Below are 19,654 nucleotides of genomic sequence, written 5' to 3' on the forward strand. Positions count from 1 at the left end.
TTTATTATATTAATGCTGGAGAGCTGTGGAACGGCCAACTCACACATGCTGCAGGCTCCGGAATTGACTTACTTAAATGGCCTTGGTCCAGTATACCTGAAGGAGTGTCTCCATCCCCATTGTTCAGCCCAGACACTGAGGTCCAGCGCTGAGGGCGTTCTGGCAGTTCCCACACTGCGAGAAGCCAAGTTACAGGGAACCAGGCAGAGGGCCTTCTCAGTAGTGGCGCCCTCCCTGTGGAACGCCCTCCCACCAGATGTCAAAGGGAAAAACAACTACCAGACTTTTAGAAGACATCTGAAGGCAGCCCTGTTTAGGGAAGCTTTTAATTTTTACAGTGGTACCTTGGGTTACATACGCTTCAGGTTACATATGCTTCAGGTTACAGACTCCACTAACGCAGAAACAGTACCTCGGGTTAAGAACTTTGCTTCAGGATGAGAACTGAAATCGTGCTCTGGCGGCAGGAGGCCCCATTAGCTAAAGTGGTGCTTCAGGTTAAGAACAGTTTCAGGTTAAGAACGGACCTCTGGAACGAATTAAGTACTTAACCCGAGGTACCACTGTAATAGATTGTTGTTGTTTAGTCGTTTAGTCGTGTCCGACTCTTCGTGACCCCCTGGACCAGAGCACGCCAGGCACTCCTGTCTTCCACTGCCTCCCGCAGTTTGGTCAAACTCATGTTTGTAGCTTCGAGAACACTGTCCCACCATCTCGTCCTCTGTCGTCCCCTTCTCCGACCTGAGGGGCTCATCTTCCAGCGTCATAACTTTTATATGCCTGTTGTCTTTGTCCATGGGGTTTTCTTGGCAGGGATACCGGAGTGGCTTGCCGGTTCCTGCTCCAGGTGGATCACGTTTGGTCAAAACTCTCCACTATGACCTGTCCATCTTGGGTGGCCCTGCACGGCATAGCTCATAGCTTCTCTGAGTCATTCAAGCCCCTTCGCCATGGCAAGGCAGTGATCCATGAAGGGGCTGTAATAGATTGTTGTATTTATATATTCTGTTGGAAGCCGCCCAGAGTGGCTGGGAAAAACCAGCCAGATGGGCGGGGTATACATTTATTATTATTATTATTATTATTATTATTATTATTATTATTATTATTATTAAAGCCTGATGATGCCTGCAAGGAACAAAATAATCACAGCAGGGCTGGCTTTCTTTGCAAAGCTCTTATTTCAAGTGACACAGCTGCCGGATGCCTTGGGCAGGGACCACACCCGAAGGCGGCCCATTTCCAAAGATTTGTCACTCTAAGGCGGTGTTCATCTGCTGCCCTTTGGCTTCTGAGTGTACAGATCTTCTGCTCTATCCAGGCACATTCACTCAGTGCCACATCTACTAGACAAAGACACTGTGTATTCCTGCTTTAAAAAGTAGGAATACACATTGCTGCTTTATAACTAGCGCCTTCATTTAGACGCCAGGCAAGAACGTTCCTCTTCAACCAGTCGTTCGGCTGGTCAACATCCAATACCATTTTATTTATTTATTTATAAATATAGTTTTTATTTATTTTTTTTATAAAACATTTCAAACATTACATTGACAAACCAACAATATAGTCTTTGCTCTGCTGAGCGTAGGACGTCCCATGATCCATCTGGTTTTCTATTATCAAATACAGTGGTACCTCAGTTTACATTCACTTCAGGTTACATACGCTTCAGGTTACAGTCTCCGCTAACCCAGAAATAGTGCTTCAGGTTAAGAACTTTCCTTCCAGATGGGAACAGAAATCGTGCTCTGGCGGTGTAGCAGCAGCGGGAGGCCCCATTAGCTAAAGTGGTGCTTCAGGTTAAGAACAGTTTCAGGTTAAGAACAGACCTCCAGAAGGAATTAAGTACTTAACCCAAGGTACCACTATACAGTAATTGCACTCGCACTTCATAATTTTCTGATCTTAATAAATTTAGCAACGTCTCTTTTTTCTCTGATCATGAAAAGTTCATCAGCTGATCGTTGCAGGATTTATTTCAGTCCTGCTAACGTCTTCACATTTTTGCAATAATTATTCATATAACAAATAAATTTACTCCAGTCTCTTTGAAATTTTTGGTTCAGGATTCTACCGGTCAGCTTGGCCATCTCTGCATAGTCCATCATCTTCATCTGCCATCCTCGATTATTGGTAATTCCTGTAACTTCCAACATCCAATACCCTTTTAAATGTTTTGTGGGAGTGGGGAATTATTGGTTTCTTTTTGTTCTTATTTTAGTATGTATTTTGTGTTCTATAGATTGCATTTTTACGTCGTGAACCACCTTGGGATCCCTAGATGAAAGGCAGCATATGAATATTAATATTATCACAGTCGTACCTCACTTCTTGAACGCCTTGGTACTTGTACGGTTCGGCTCCTGAAAGCCGCAAACCCAGAAGTAAGTGTTCCGGTTTGCGAACATTTTCCGGAAGCCAAAAAACCTGACGCTGCTTCTGATTGAGTGCAGGAAGTTCCTGCAGCCAATCGGAAGCTGTGCCTTGCTTTTTGAACGGTTGTGGGAATCGAACGGGCTCCCGGAACGGATTAGGTTCGAGAACCAAGGTGTTGTTGTTTAGTCGTGTCTGACTCTTCGTGACCCCCTGGACCAAAGCACGCCAGGCACTCCTGTCTACCACTGCCTCCCGCAGTTTAGTCAAACTCATGTTGGTCTCTTCGAGAACACTGTCCCACCATCTCGTCCTCTGCCGTCCCCTTCTCCTTGCGCCCTCCATCTTTCCCAGCATCAGGGTCTTTTCCAGGGAGTCTTCTCTTCTCATGAGGTGGCCAAAGTCTTCAGGATCTGTCCTTCCAGCACAAAAGATAGAGGGGGATTTGCCCTGCCAGACTTTAAGTTGTACTATGAAGCAGCAGCTTTTTGCTGGCTGAAAGAATGCCTACTTCTTGAGAACACGGATATTCTAGATTTGGAAGGGTATGATAATGTATTTGGGTGGCATGCATACTTGTTGTATGGTAAGGTAAAAGCACACAAGGCATTTAAAAATCATATTGTCAGAAAAGCATTATTTAATGTCTGGATTAAGTATAAAGATCTATTGGAGAATAAAACGCCAAGGTGGTTATCGCCTATGGAAGCAAAGGCCCTGAAAAAACTTAACATGGAGACTAATTGGCCAAAATATTGGGAAATTTTGGAGCAGGAGGGTGATAAATTGAAACTGCAGAGTTATGAGAAACTTAAAGATAAGGTGCGAGATTGGTTACATTACTTTCAAGTAAGAGAGGCCTATAACTTGGATAAGAAAATTGGATTCCAGGTGGAAAAATCAAAATTACTTACTTACTTATTCAAACCTTTATTAGGCATTATACAAATAAAACGATAAAAGAAAAAGTAACATATAAAAGCCTTGAGATATATACAGAAAGGCAGCAGTTGGCTACATACATATATATATATATACATATAAAATCAGTGGTTTAATTTTCCTAAAATTATCCCAATTTTTAAAAATGGCGACCCAAAAGAACCAAGGAATTATAGACCGATAAGCCTATTATCAGTGATAGGGAAAATCTACGCTAAGCACCTTTTATCTAAACTCCTTACCTGGATGAAAAATTTAAATTTACCAGGGAAAGAACAAATAGGTTTCTCCAAAGGTTGCTCTACATTAGACCACTGCCTTATACTTATGCATTTGGTTGAAAAATACAGATCTCAAAGGCAATCTAAGATATTTGCTGCTTTTGTAGATTTTCGTGGTGCATTTGACTCAATTGACCGCCCAAAGCTGTGGAGGAAACTCGCAGAATTAAAAATTGATCAGCGCTTATTGATCCTAATAAAAAATTTATACTCTTCCAATATCTGTCAAGTCAAACTTAACATCAAAGGTCACCTTTCATCAGACATCCCAAACTCGAAAGGGGTAAAACAAGGGTGTATTCTTGCCCCCTTCCTATTTAATTTATTTTTATCAGACTTGCCAGATCACCTTCAAAAAATAGAATCACATGCCCCTAAACTTAATCAGAAACCAGTTTCTCTGTTATTATACGCAGACGATGCTGTCCTACTATCATTAACGAGCCTGGGTCTGAAACGTCTTATATCTTCTCTGATCCTTTACTGCGAATGTAACAAGCTCTCTATAAATTACGAGAAGACAAAAATTTTGGTCTTCTCGAATGGTTGGAAATTAGAGAAATGGAAAATAAGAGGGCAGGAAATCCAACAAGTGAAAATCTATAGGTATCTGGGAATCTTATTCCAGAGCAATTTAGGGTGGGCAAATCATCGCACAAATGCCATAAAACAGGCAAAGTGCACCTCATCAGCAGTTGCCCGTTTTTATTATCAGAAAGGCAATCAATTTATTCCTGCGGCCAATCAGATATTCCAAACAAAAGTGCAATCCCAGATATTCTATGGAATCCCGCTATGGGTCCAAGCATATAATAGTGATTTAAAAAAGATTCACTCCAGCTTTCTGAGACGTATTCTTGGACTCCCAGCTGTGATCAAATATGAAACAATGTGTGCAGAAATAGGCATACACACAATGGAATATTGGGCCTGGTCCACCTCAATAAGGTACTGGTTACGCTGCCATTTTCGCTGCCCTCCATCAAGTCTGCTCGCTGATTTGCTCAAAGACTCCTACAAATCAAGATGGTATCAACACCTCGAAAAAAAAAAAAAAAAAAATCAAAATTAGAAACAGAACTGTTAGAACCCAATGCCAAGATACTGTCAAGAATGTATAACTTGCTGTTGAAATGGAATACTGAGGATGAAACGGTAAAATCTGCTATGATAAAATGGGCACAAGATGTCGGACATAACATTATGTTTGCTGACTGGGAACAGTTATGGACCACTGGAATTAAATTTACGGCATGTAATGCCTTAAGAGAGAATATTATGAAAATGATGTACAGGTGGTACATGACCCCAGTCAAGCTTGCAAAAATTTATCATTTGCCCGATAATAAATGTTGGAAATGTAAAGAAACTGAAGGTACATTTTTTCACCTTTGGTGGACGTGCCCAAGGATTAAGGCCTTCTGGGAGATGATTTATAATGAAATGAAACAGGTATTTAAGTATACCTTCCTGAAGAAACCAGAGGCTTTCCTCCTGGGCATGGTCGACCAATTGGTGTTAAAGAAGGATAGGACTTTCTTTATGTACGCCACAGCAGCAGCAAGAATACTTATTGCAAAGCATTGGAAGACACAAGATCTACCCACCCTGGAAGAATGGCAGATGCAAGTAATGGACTACATGGAAATGGCAGAAATGACCGGCAGAATACGAGATCAAGGAGAAGAGCGGATGGAGGAGGACTGGATGAAGTTTAAAATCTATTTACAAAAACACTGTAAAACTTTTGAATGCTGATGACGTTGAAATGAAATGAAGGGGTTCTAGTAAATAAGGATTGGGAAAGTATAATACGTGAGGGAAATTGTATAAGGACAAAACTAATAGAATGAATTTGCTGATCAATTTCAAAGTGGAATACAAGAAAGGGAGGCGGGTGGAAGTCAGGAAAATAAGGTAATGAATGATAAGAATTTGAAAAGAGGTCTTTTTCTTTTTCTTTTTTCCCTTTTTTCTTCTCTCTTTTTTGTTAATTTTTTAATATATTTTTTTCTCTTTTTAATTGTTGGTATTTGTTGGTGTTTTAATATGTATTGTTCTTTTTTGTATGGCTTTTTTCTTTTTTCCTGTAAAATATAATAAAATATTATTTAAAAAAAAAAAAAGGATCTGTCCTTCCAGTGAGCACTCAGGGCTGATTTCCTTCAGAATGGAGAGGTTTGATCTTCTTGCAGTCCATGGGACTCTCAAGAGTCTCCTCCAGCACCAGAATTCAAAAGCATCCATTCTTCGGCGATCAGCCTTCTTTATGGTCCAGCTCTCACTTCCATACATCACTAGAGAACCAAGGTACCGCTGTATTATAAGCATCATTGTAATCACCGAGTCAGACCACAGGTCTCTCTAACTCGGTGCCAGTCCACCAACAAGCTGCTAGAAAGTTCACTGTCATTCTCTTAATTTTTAATTTTTTTAAATAGCTGCTAGCTTTCCTCCCTCCCAGAGTGGCTTAACACTCAATTCCTTTTCTCGGGAAGGACTGGCAATAGAGGCTCTGTGAAGGAAATAGAGCATGGGTAGGCAAACTAAGGCCCAGGGGCTGTATCCAGCCCAATCGCTTTCTAAATCTGGCCCATGGAGGTCCGGGAATCAGCGTGTCTTTACATGAGTAGAATGTGTCCTTTTATTTCAAATGTATCTCTGGGTTATTTGTGGGGCCTGCCTGGTGTTTTTACAAGAGCAGAATGTGTGCTTTTATTTAAAATGCATCTCTTGGGTTATTTGCATAACTGTCAACGTTTCCCTTATTTTAAGGGAAATTCCATTATTCCGAATAGGATTCCTCACAAGAAAATGGAAAAGTTGACAGCTATAGTTATTTGTGGGGCATAGGAATTTGTCCTAAAAAAAATATAGTCCGGCCCCCAACAAGGTCTGAGGGACTGTGGACCGGCCCCCTGCTGAAAAAGTTTGCTGACCCCTGGAGTAGAGAATCTCTTAATAACTCCCAGAACCCTGAACAAACTACAACCCCCAGGATTCTTTGGGGAAAGCCGTAACTATGGCATAATCATCTTGCTGTACAGTGGTACCTCGGGTTAAGAACTTAATTTGTTCCGGAGGTTCGTTCTTAACCTGAAACTGTTCTTAGCCTGAAGCACCACTTTAGCTAATGGGGCCTCCTGCTGCTGCCGTGCCGCCGGAGCATGATTTCTGTTCTCATCCTGAAGCAAAGTTCTTAACCCGAGGTACTATTTCTGGGTTAGCGGAGTCTGTAACCTGAAGCGTATGTAACCTGAGGTACCACTGTTTACTGCAGATGGGGCCTTAGTGATCTGCTTTTACAACCCAACAGCTTTTTGGTTTTTAATCACGCAGCCCCAGCAAAAGAGCAAAAAGCCACCCAAAAATTGTCCCCTTGTCCGGGTCTTTGCAAACTGCATTACAACCTGACTCCCTGCTGGCGATGCTCAGAAATGTTTGGCAGTTAGGTTAGCAGTGCTCAAGTGTGTTTTTTTCTTTCCAGCTGCACACAGGAAATCTGAATGGGGCGGGGAGGAGGGGAGCTTGAGAAGGAAGAAAGAGGTGATCTGGGTGAGAATCTTACATCAATCAGCAAAGTTCCCTTGAGAGCTCCACCCAAACCTCTTTCCCCCTCCCTTCTCTCTCTCTTTTTTTTTTGCATTGAGGCCAGCTGGTGTGTTTCATCCCTCAATTGGCTATTCATATTTTTCCGCTGCTTAGTTTCTGTGCAAGAAGTCTGAAGTGATCGGTTTTGCAGGAGGCCCCAAAGCACGGGGCACTTGTGGAAAGGGGGCAGGGGAGCTCCACCAGCCGGCAGCTGGTTAGAGGCGTCGTCGTGAAAAGGCTCCAAGCTTTCAGTTATTTCATTATTTATTATTATTATTATTACTAAGGTTTTCACTGCCAGGGAGGTGGCAGTTAACACTGCACTTGCTGGATCAAGCAGACTGTCTGGCTAGAGTGGTGCATGCTCTGGTTATCTCCCGCTTGGACTACTGCAATGCACTCTACATGGGGCTACCTTTGAAGGTGACTCGGAAACTGCAATTATCCAGAATGCGGCAGCTAGACTGGTGACTGGGAGAGACCGCCGGGACCACATAACACCAGTCCTGAGAGATCTGCATCGGCTCCCAGTACGTTTCTGAGCACAATTCAAAGTGTTGGTGCTGACCTTTAAAGCCCTAAACACCCTCGGTCCAGTATACCTGAAGGAGCGTCTCCACCCCCATCGTTCAGCCTGGACACTGAGGTCCAGCGCCGAGGGCCTTCTGGCGGTTCCCTCATTGCGCGAAGTGAGGAACCAGAAAGAGGGCCTTCTCGGTGGTGGCACCCGCCCTGTGGAACATCCTCCTTCAGATGTGAAGGAAATTAGCAGCTATCTTATCTTTAAAAGACATCTGAAGGCAGCCCTGTTTAGGGAAGTGTTATGTACTGAGTTGAATAGGATCCAAACTGCAGCAGTCTGATTGGTCCTAGAACAATAGGATCCAAAAGGTAGCAGTCTGATTGGTCCTAGAACACTGCAGCAGTATGATTGGTTGGCAGGAACCACCCAATCATGCTCCAGATAGAAGTGAATCCACAACCTGATTGGCTTACAGTAGAATTCCGGAATTAGCCAATCATGTGCAGCCCATTGTGTAAATAATGTATATAAAGCAGATACTTTGAGGGGACATTCATTCATTCCTCCTCACCACTATGAGCTGAATAAAGAGCATGAAATCACTTTGCGACTCTGAGTATATTTCAGGAAGTTTTTAATATTTAATGCTGTATTGTTTTTAACACTCGATTGGGAGCTGCGCAGAGTGGCTGGCGAAACTCAGCCAGATGGGCAGGGTACAAGTAATAAATTATTATTATTATTATTATTATTATTATTAGGCTAAGGGCCCGCCTGAACCAACATCTTGTTCTTGCAGTGGCCAACCAGATGCCTGGCTCAGTTACCAAAACTATGTTGGGCATTAATTGCACTCCTTGATTTCTTTTTCCCGAGTGGTAACTGTTTGCTGCTCCGCATCAAATTCCAGTGACAACCCCCCCCCTCGAGAAAGGCCCCCTCAAACCCCGCTAGCAAGGTCTGCCTCTCTTGTTCGTCCCCACGAACTCTGATTCAAAGACAGACTGCTCCTGCGCATGGAAGTTCACTTTTAGCTATCACAGCAACATCGTCACCGTTATTTATAAAAGGACACTTCTGTATCTCATAAACTTCATTCATCGATTGCCATGATAATTTATCGCCTTCCTTTTCCACATCTCGGCTCTACCGCCCTCCCAATTCGCAGAGGGACAGAGTAGAAACCATTATAGTGAAAAAGAACACAATACAGTATATAAATTAAAAAGATGCATAGTTTTGATGAGTCAAGATCAGGCTTCCTCAGCCTCGGCCCTCCGGATGTTTTGAGGTCCTGCTAGCTAGGGATCATGGGAGTTGCAGGCCAAAAACATCTGCAGGGCCGAGGTTGAGGAAGCATGGTCAAGATTGTGAGCAAGGCTTTTATTGCAGGACCCTGTGGAGATGCATATGTGCCCAAGACTGTTAAAATCACAGCGTGCCTTAGGGTAGAATCCTATGCACATTTGTTGTTGTTTAGTCGTTTAGTCGTGTCCGACTCTTCATGACCCCATGGACCAGAGCACGCCAGGTACTCCTGTCTTCCACTGCCTCCCGCAGTTTGGTCAAACTCATGCTGGTAGCTTCAAGAACACTGTCCAACCATCTCGTCCTCTGTCGTCCCCTTCTCCTTGTGCCCTCCATCTTTGCCAACATCAGGGTCTTTTCCAGGGATTCTTCTCATGAGGTGGCCAAAGTACTGGAGCCTCAGCTTCAGGACCTGTCCTTCCAGTGAGCACTCAGGGCTGATTTCCTTAAGGATGGAGAGGTTTGATCTTCTTGCAGTCCAAGGGACTCTCAAGAGTCTCCTCCAGCGCCAGAATTCAAAGGCATCAATTATTCGGTGATCAGCTGAAATATACTCAGAGTCGCAAAGTGATTTCATGCTCTTTATTCAGCTCATAGTGGTGAGGAGGAATGAATGAATGTCCCCTCAAAGTATCTGCTTTATATACATTATTTACACAATGGGCTGCACATGATTGGCTAATTCCGGAATTCTACTGTAAGCCAATCAGGTTGTGGATTCACTTTTATCTGGAGCATGATTGGGTGGTTCCTGCCAACCAATCATACTGCTGCATTGTTCTAAGACCAATCAGACTGCTGCATTCTGAATCCTATTGTTCTAGGACCAATCAGACTGCTGCATTTTGGATCCTATTCAACTCAGTACATAACATCAGCCTTCTTTATGGTCCAGTTCTCACTTCCATACATCACTACTGTTTTAATAATAAAATAATAATAAATAATAATACTAATAATAAAAATATAAAATAATAATATAAAATAATAATAACAACAACATACTAATAATAACAACAACAACCTTCCTTCACCCAAGGATCACAACCACAAAGATAATAATAATAATAATACTGCAAAACAAAAAAAAACCGCCACGCTTTTCTGCTGCGGAAGCCCGGCGAAGGGCAAGCGGCCTCTCCCGCGCCTCTGCGCCTGCGCGACCACCACCGATCCCCCGGCAGGGGGCGCACCCTTTCCCCCCCCCCCCGACAGCGAATGAGGACGCTCGAGGGGCGGGCCTATCCGGATGACTGACGCCTCCCTCGCGGCGGCGGACCAATCCGGGCTTCCTCTCCGGCCAGCGCCCTCCCTTCCCGCCCTCGCCTCTCCGATGGAGGAGATTGGGGCTCCGCGGGGCTCCTCCCCCTCGGGCGGCCGCGGAGGCCCCGCCCCGGCCCCGCCCTCCCCTCGGCGCCGCCGCCAACCCGGCTCGCGCCACGACGCAGGCCCCGCCCCTCTGGCGCGCTCTCTTCCCGGCGGCGGCGGCGGCGGCGCCTCCATTTTCTGCTCCTCCTCCTCCTGGACGTCCGCAAACTGCTGCCGCCCTCAGGCCCCTCAGCAGCCGCTGCCGCCGCCGCCGCCGCCGCTCCTGCTGCAGCAGCGCCGCCTCCGCGGGGAGAGAGGAGCCGCCTGGCCAGACGCCTCCGCGGGCGCGACGACGACGCCCTCCTTCTGCCTCCTCAGCACCTCCAGCCGCAGCCGCCTCCTCCTCTTCGCCGCAGCCATGAACGAGGAGTACGACGTGATCGTGCTGGGAACCGGCCTGACGGTGAGCGGGGCCGGGGAGAGGCCTCCTCGATAGGCCGCCCTCCTCGCCGCCTCCTTCCGCCCTTCCTCGCCCCTCGCGGCCTCCCCGCCTCAGGTTTTTGGTCGGGCTTCTCCCTCATTTATTTTATATATTCCCCACACAGACGCCCTATGACGTGTCTCCTTCTCTCCCCCCCCCACCCATCAGGAAAAAAACAAAATAATAATAATAATAATAATAATTAATAATAATAACAACGACAATAGGAGACTAGGACCAGCCGCCTGAGAAACAGTTTCTATCCAAATGCCATTTTTGATTTGAAACGCAGTGTAAGGTCTTTATGGGAGTATATTGTATTTAATTATGGGGTATCAGAGTTTCCAGGGGGGTTAACCAGGCTGGGATAGCAGGGTTTTTGAATGTCTGGTGTGGATTTTTAAAATTTCGTTGTTCTGTATGGGACAATGACAATAAAGATTATCGTACTGTAATAATTTTTATTATTTCTGGCTGGGTTCCCCCAGCCGCTCTGGGTGGCTTACAGCACGTAAAAAATATACTAAAACATAATAATAATTAATAATAATGATGATGATGTAATGGTTTTACATACAAAATATGCCTGAGGATTTTTATTTTTTGGTACTGCCCGCCAAATGTCACTGGATCCAAAGGTTCCCCCCCCCCCGCCCTCGATTTCCTTCCACGCCTTTTAACTTCTTTCTCCTCGCGATACTTTTATTATTTCTACCCCACCCATCCGACTGGGTTGCCCCTGCCACTCTGGGCGGCTTGCAGCACGTATTAAAAAAAAAGAACCAGAATAAAACGTTACACTTTAAAAAAGCTTCCCTGCACAGGGCTGCCTTCTCTGGGTCGTTTGGCATTTGCATTTTTTGGTTGGTGGGGGGGAGAAAGAGCCGCTTGTCCATCTTTGGGGACGCTTTATTTTTTTGGGGGTGGGGGTCGCCTCCAGCGGTTGCCCTGTCTCAGTTCATCTCCCTCCATTTCAGGCTTTGCTCCTTATTTTTCTTTTTATAAGAGCAAAACCACAAGCCTTAATTTACTCCTCTCGCTGAATCTGTGCCATCTTTGTTCAGAGCTTCGATCTCCCCACCTTAACTGTTGTGCCCTTCTTCCTTTTTCTTCTTTCCCCCCTCCCCGTGTTTCTCCTTAGGGGTCGCTGCTGCCTTTGCCTTAACCTAATGCGTTTTTTCCTCTCCTGACAATTCCACACTGGCCTCCTTTTCTCTGGGTGTATTGATTTTTTTTTGTCCTATCATAACTCAGCTCACACGTCTCAGTGCTGCTTCCATCCTCCCATTGCCCATTTTGCATGCATGTCCCTCTTCTCCCCTTCTGGGGGCACTTACCTTTGCTCCGGCCCCCCGAGGGCTGGCCCATTAGCACGAATGGGACACTGCCTGCTCCACAGACCTCAGTCTTCCCACAGCCAGCCCCTTCCTGCTCGTTGTCTTACTGGCATCCAGCCCACTCACTGACTGTTAGCTTCCTCCTCTTTAGTCTCAGTGTTGCCTTTGTAGAACTCAACAGGGAACAGAAGGGACCAAACCAGAATCACTAGGCTCCGCCTCTTCATTATCTCTGGCTCCACCTACTGTTGGCCTCCCTCCCTTTCACTCTGCCAGTCCCCCATGGGCACCAGGCACCCTTGGTTTTTGCCATAGCCATCCTTGGCTGTAGCCACCCATGAAGCATTGCTCTTCAACTAAAGGCCCATCTAGTCCAGCATCCTGTTTCTCACTACAGCCAACCAGATGCATCTTGGGAAGCCTGCAAGCAGGATCTGGGTGCAACAATCTTTTCCTGGTGTTTCTTTCAGCAGAAACCTACTGCCTCTGAGCATAGAAGCTCCACATAGTCTTCATGATCTGTAGCTGTTGATAGGCCTTAATGCCTAATGCCATTTAAGGTGATGACTATTAACCACATACGATACGATAATCTTTTTTTGTCATTGTCCCATACTGAACAACGAAATTGAAATAAATCTACATCAGACATTCAAAAACCAACAAGCCTGCTATCCCATTTTGTGGCAGTGAATACCGTAAGTTAACTATGCGCTATGTGAGCACACCTGCCGTGCATCTTTATTCAGCGAAGAGCGCCTAGCCATTGTACCTGGCATTCTTCCCCTATCAGTCTTAGTAGTAGTGACAGCACCATGTTCTGCAAGTGTCACTCCACCACCCCTCTGATTCGCCACCCCATATTGCTCTTGCCAGTTCTTTGGCATCTTTGCTAGCAGTGCTTCCCTGAAATGAAATCTCTCATTTCAGCCCCCTGTCACCTCCCACTTGCCTTGCACATGTTTCCCTTCCCACTCACCTATCCCATGACCCTTTCTTCAGGGCACTGATTATATTTTGTCACATTTTTACTTGGCGCCCTCTTGCCCTCCAAGTGGCATTTTTAATTTCTTGCCCGTGTCTCTACCCTTATGTCCTTTCCTTTCCTTTGTTTCATCCCCCCACCATTTTCTTTTAGCCTTTGGGCTTTGTTTTATTATTATTATTGACTGCCTCTAAGTGTCATGTAAATTATTTCCCTTTATTACACATGCTTTTCTTTCTTACCCCTGTCTTACTACTTAATTCTGTCAGTCATGGCACTGCTATTCTCTTTTCATCCTCCTTTTTACTTCTTCTCTCTCATGACCCCCCTCTTTGCCTCTGTTCTCATCCTCTGTTCTCTTCATACCAAATCCTCTTTGTTACTGCTCCAGAAAGATCAAGGTCATCCCCTTGGATACCACTGTTTTAATTCCATACTTGACGCACATCTCTGTGGTTTCACAGTACTCACCACGTCTTCTAACCATGTTGATTTGTCCTTTTCTTTTAACATTTCTTTACATCTCTGTTCAATTTTCATAATAGGCATCTGCTTTTCCTTCAGGGCAGCATACGTGACCTTAAATCAGGCTTCCTCAACCCTCCAGATGTTTTGAGACTACAATTCCCATCATCCCTGACCACTGGTCCTGCTAGCTGGGGATCATGGGATTTGTAGGCCAAAAACATCTGGAGGGCCGAGGTTGAGGAAGCCTGCCTTAAATCCTACTCAGCCACCCTGAGAGGAACTGATAGGCCACTTTGCGCTACTTATGTAGGATAAAAGTGGGTTACATTTTTTTTGAATGACCCAAGACTACCTAGTTTGATTCATGACTATGGAGAGATTTGAACATGTATTTCAAACCCTGATCTCACATGTCCAAGAATTTAGCCATTGGCCCTTGCTTTACAGCCCTACCTGCCTGCCTGAGTCACATGACATCTCCTCTAGTCCTTGCTTGACTCTTTCCTTTAGGCCTGGCTCTGTTATGTTTCCCCCAGGCCTAGCCTTTTCTTACATGCCTTGACTCCTTTTCCCATTCAGAATGTTTGTAGCTTCTCTCTTCTTCCCAGATCACATCTATCTCCTGACCCTTACCTGATTGTTAGCTCCTTCATCCTCTTACTTCTCTGGTTTGCTTTTATGGTGCTTTCCGCTTTGCCCTGTCAGGTCCATCTAGCATAATATTGTCAATGGCTCTCCAGGGTTTGAGGCAGAGGTCTCTCACAGCTCTACCTGGGGATACCTGGGATTGAATCTGGGACCTTCTGCATTCTAAGCAGAGGTCCTGCCATTGAGCTATAGCCCTGTCCTCCTTTCCTACTGTCTAGTATCCCCCTGAAACTTCACTGTCAGTGGTGTCCTTGATCTCCCCAGCCCAGCACCTCGGCTTCACTCTTTCCTGTGGCTAGTCTCTTTGAAAGAAGGGCCTTCTTTCATCTTAATCCTTATTCACTTGGTGCTTGTCATAAACTGAGCTCTTGCCGCAAACTGAACTATTTACATCAGCTAATATGACAAGAGGAGGAGCTTGTTTAAATTTGGGGGAGGAATAAATCGTGCTTCTCAACTATTGATTCTTGCCTTGCTGATTACTGCTACCCTTTTAAATTGTCATTGCCTTTGGGGATTACAATCTCAAATTGACACAATCTTCTCGCTTGGACACCCTTTCTGTGAAAGGGAATTGATGGTCAGCCCCTCCTCAAAAAAGCATGTTTGCCTTAATTTGGTAATAATGATGTCTTCCATGTTTGAGGTGGCTTGATGCAGGAATATGAATTTGACGTGGTATAGGAGGCCTTAGCCTCTATTGTTTTGTAGCAAACCAATTTTCTAATGGTCACTGGTGCGTTAACATGGGTTCTGGGAAGCTGGATTTTAGCTGGCATTTAAAACAACCCTGCTACTGTTCACCATAATTTGCAGGTGGGTGAGTTTTGAGAAGATGACTTTTTGTAGCCTTTTATGATCTGAAAAGGGGAGCTGCCTGCAAGGAGATCTGCCTGAAAGTTGCTGTATAGGGCATCGTATCTAAATGGTGGCAGTCACAGTGTAGACCAGTCACCTGATCTTTCAACAACCCTGTGTGTGTTCTTCTAATAAAATGGCTTTTCTCCCCGTCTTCCACTGATGGCTTACCAATTTCAGTTCTTGTAGTAGATATCAGTTCTGAACAAATGATGGATGGCAAGGCATACGATGAGAGAAGGCATTGTTCTGTTCAGGGGAGAAATAAATATGGCTCTGAACGAACGCCTGCTTCCTGTGATTGTTGGAGCCAGCTTTTTCCTGCTTTTGTTTTCCAAAGCTTTGCTCGTTTGGAGGGATAGAACAAGAGATTTTTGCGTTTTGGCTGTGAAACATGCTTTGCATTCCTCCCTGACTTTGAAGGCCCCTGGGTGTAATTCTGCTAAGAGCTGTGTGTGTTTCCAGTGTTTTAGTGCCTCTGTGGTTACCAGCTGTGTGTCATGATTGCAGACTGCCGAAAGAAGGGCGTGGGTAATGAATGGAGTCTGCTTGGGTTCAGGTTAGTTACCCAGTGGCATTCGTTTTGCCATGTGCATTAGTACAGGCCTGCCGTCCAGAAACAAGTGAACAACACATGGAGAAAGCTCAGAGGCTGCTGTTCAAGCTGCACTATGAGCTTCTGTCTATGTATGTGGCAGGAAAGCCCTTTCTCATGCTTGGGTGCATGTTGGACTGAATTTTGACCTCTTGGGACATAGCTTGCTTGTGGTTTCCTCTGTTTCCTAAGGAAATGCTGAATGAGACAAACGAAAATGTTTCAGCATAATTCTAGCAGGTAGAACCCTTGCATTCACTTATCTGTTTACAAGATTTAATTGCTGTAACCTCATTGTCCCCTGTCTAGCAGAGCTTGACTTTGAAAGACTTAAGGGTTTTGTTGGGTGTGAACACTTTAGACAAAACGGCTTTCCTTGACCAAAAATTGCAGCTAAGTAAAGTATCTGACACTTTACTTCAGTTCTTATAATTAAAAAGGCCTTGTGTTTAAACAGGATATATACACTTAAAATAATTAGTTGTTCTGCATAATTAAGCTTGCATTTCTTAAATCTGGGCTGTCAATCAACTCTGAAACTCCTTATCTTGGAACTGAAAACAGGTACACATTGGAGCTTTCAGCCAACACTCTTCAGGCTTTGAAATACCCTATTTTGTTGGCTTTGTCTGTAAACTGGGCATCTTTATAAAGAACTGAACCAGTCAATCTTAACTAAGAAGTTTTTGCTTTATCAAAGCTTAGTTCTGCTACAGCATACAGTATTTCAAATGGGCCAAGGAATCAGATTGTGCAGTAACACAACCCTATTCCTTGCACTTCTTTTAAAGCCTTTTATGAAAGTGCAAAAAGCTCTTAAATCTTTCTTGCCCCGAGCCTGTTCTTTATTGCGTTTAAAACATTTATATATGACTTTTAGTTCTTAAGAGTGGTTGAACAGGATGGAGAGGGAGGGGGTAGATAATTTGCCAGGCCTACCCAGTTAGTTCCTTGCAGATCTGAAACTTGACTCTAGATTAAAGTCCAGCAGCAGTCAAATTTCAGATATCTGAAGTAGGAAATATTCCAAAGGGGTGAAACTGTCACCACAACTGGGAGCAAGCCTGAACTCTGTGCAGCTTCCTTAAGAGGAAATGGGGGGTGCAACTGGGCTGTAAGCCTCAACTGCAAACCTTGGGAATGGTGCAATACTGTTCTGCAATCTGTGCATAGTTCCTCCTTGGCAATTTGACCTTCATTCGCTCACCAGTTCTGTATTTGATTTGAGCCTCAAACTTTTGATGTGTCTTCATGTTCTTGCTACACCCCAGGAGTGGTGCTGCTGCTTAGGGTGACAATTACCAGTTTTAAAAACTGCACGTCTCTATGTAGTGTTACTAGTTCACAGTGCTGCTCAGAGTTCTCACTAGTTTTTATAGAGGCTTACCTTGAAAACAACTGAAGAAAATAAGAGTGGGATTTCAGCCACACTGGCAAGAGAGGCCATCATGAGTATTCAGTCCTCCCTAAGGCAACTCGACAAAGGTTACTTACCGTAAGTTCTACATCTCTAGGCATCATGCTTTGTTGTGGTCTTCAGGACTGAAATCATGATGTTTGATCATGGGCTGCAGATCTAGGCTGGAATGCTTGTTGTGCCTCAGGAAGCTTATTGCCACGTCCGTAGCAAGAATCTGACCACAGTGTCCTTCAAACAACACTTGCTACATTTGATGGGTAGAGAGAGAGACTTCAGCAGTAGCATTCTTGCATAAAAGATACGCAGTAGTACAGATTACTGACTTGCAGGTTCATTGGTTTGGTGGCATCACACTTGGAAGTGGAGGACGTCACTGCAGCTAGACCGGCAGCCCAGTGAAACATAATAAACTTTATAAACACATTGTTGGTCAGGGAATGAGTTTTGTAGCCAACACATCTGTCTCCAACAGGAAGAAGAGAGCCAGCTTACATAAACAGTTGTGTGTGAAGTACAGAGATCCACACAATTTGAGCTTGCCAGGTTCCTGTCTCTTTGCCGCAGGCATGGGCCGCTGTGTAACCAAAGGAGGCAGAACATTCTAGCGTGTCCATGTGTGCCTCCCTTTCTACTCACTGTTCCTGGCGAGGTTGCCGTTTTGGCCTTGCATGACTGGGCTACTCCAGGTCCACAACAGTCAAGCAGTCCCCCAGCCTTCTTCTCAACTTTGGAGATCTCAGCATTGTCACACACACTGTGGCGATCAAAAAGCTGAAAGCCCATTTAAGCATATAAACTCTCGACTAGAAGTCCCTGATGCAGACTTGGAAATCACTCTACAAAATACAGAGCTACAACAAATAGCTACAGTGCTTATCTTCATTCTGGGCAAAATGTCTACATAGCCACATGCCTGCCTTTCAAGCTCCCATTCTGGCTGGTCTGTGGGGGAACTCTGTGCTTATGCACACCTACCCAAAGTTGTACGTGCACATGTTTCATTCAACAGATTGCAAAATGCATTCTGAGTATTTGGTTCCAACTCAGCAGTAGACCAAATAGAACCCTTCTGAGTTGTAGAGAGGGGCCTCCTAGTAAAACCTGCAACTGCTGCTGCAACAGTTTTGCACCAAAAGCGGTCATTATTTCACCTGGCAGTATAGTGCCATGTGACCATGTCATGCAGATGGTCTTGGAGTTTTTGTTGGATGCCAGCAGCTCCATGATGGCTGGTATTGTGGTGCCCACATTTCCACTCAAGTCCTACCTGTGACGCTGGCATATGTCAAAGATTGCACAGTGTACAGTGGTACCTCTGGTTGCGAACAGGATCCGTTCTGGAGCCCTGTTCACAACATGAGCAGAATGCAACCCGCACGTGTGCAGGTCACAATTCACTGCTTCTGTGCGTGTGTGTGACGTCATTTTGAGCGTCTGCGCATGCACGAGCGGCGAAACCCGGAACTAACCCTTTCCGGTACTTCTGGGTCACCTCAAGACGAAACCTGAAAAGATTTAACCTGAAGCAAACGTAGCAAGAGGTATGACTGTAATTGCAGCTACAACATGATGCAACCGTGTGTGTAGTATTCACCGGACTATCTATATGTTTTCCCCTTCCCAACTATGTTGTGCTTCTCCTTTATGGGGAACTTGTGGCATTTGGAGTATTTGCTAAAGATCTGAGAACCTCATATAACTGGCCCTGTCAGCTAAAAGGAAGAAATCTGGTCAGAACTTAATAATAATAATAATAATATTTTTTTATTTATACCCCGCCCTCCCCAGCCAAGGCCATTAAAATATTAAAATGTAGCCTCATCGCAGGAGGAGAAGGAAAAGAAAAAAGAAAGGGAGGGAGGGAATCAAATTGGCTCCAAGCCAAAGGCCAGGCGGAACAACTCTGTCTTACAGGCCCTGCGGAAAGAAATCAGATCCTGCAGGGCCCTGGTCTCATGAGGCAGAGCGTTCCACCAGGCCGGAGCCAAAGTTGAAAAGGCCCTGGCTCTGGTTGAAGCCAATCTAACTTCCTTAGGGAATCATTCTAACTTAAACTGTGATGTGGGCTTGCAGATAATTTTTAAATGGGATTAGCAGTGTACGTGCTGTCGATCCCACAGCTTGTCAGATACAAGATGTGTTCAAAATATAAATGTTGGTAGTTTACATTTTGCTCCCCCTCTGCATTTGGGTGTATAGTAGGTTGTTGAAGTGATTTCCTATTTTGCTAGTACTTATAGATAAGTGAATAGAAGCATATGGCAGGATCCTGTCCTGACTGTTGCTCCTTAGCTGAATTAGCAGAAAACCAACTACTTTTCCTTGTTTGTGAGAAGGGATCCCAATGCAACTGTGTATAATGGGGGGAGGGGCTAACTTCTATCAGCATGGCTGATGGGAGTTGTAGTTCAACAATACCTGGAGGCCCATAGGTTAGCTAATAATCTACAGCCGTGGATCCCAAGTAGCTAAGTACTGTGAACCCCCTCCTTTTCAAAAGCCAAACCATGGACCCCCTCCTTTTGAAAATGTT

At 44.8% G+C, this 19,654-nt stretch overlaps 1 protein-coding gene across 1 annotated transcript in view; it reads left to right on the top strand.

The window, feature by feature from the left end:
- Positions 1-10,345: 10,345 nt before the first annotated feature.
- The window catches only part of GDI2 (GDP dissociation inhibitor 2), a 28,011-nt gene continuing 18,702 nt past the window's right edge, over positions 10,346-19,654 (top strand). Inside the window, exon 1 of the mRNA XM_083572898.1 lies at positions 10,346-10,792. Coding sequence (XP_083429024.1) covers positions 10,355-10,792 — 438 coding nt within the window. The 5' untranslated portion in view covers positions 10,346-10,354. The remainder of the gene's footprint in view (positions 10,793-19,654) is intronic.

The sequence above is a fragment of the Podarcis filfolensis genome, assembly GCF_964270895.1.
Source record: "Podarcis filfolensis genome assembly, chromosome: 10".
NCBI lineage: Eukaryota > Metazoa > Chordata > Lepidosauria > Squamata > Lacertidae > Podarcis > Podarcis filfolensis.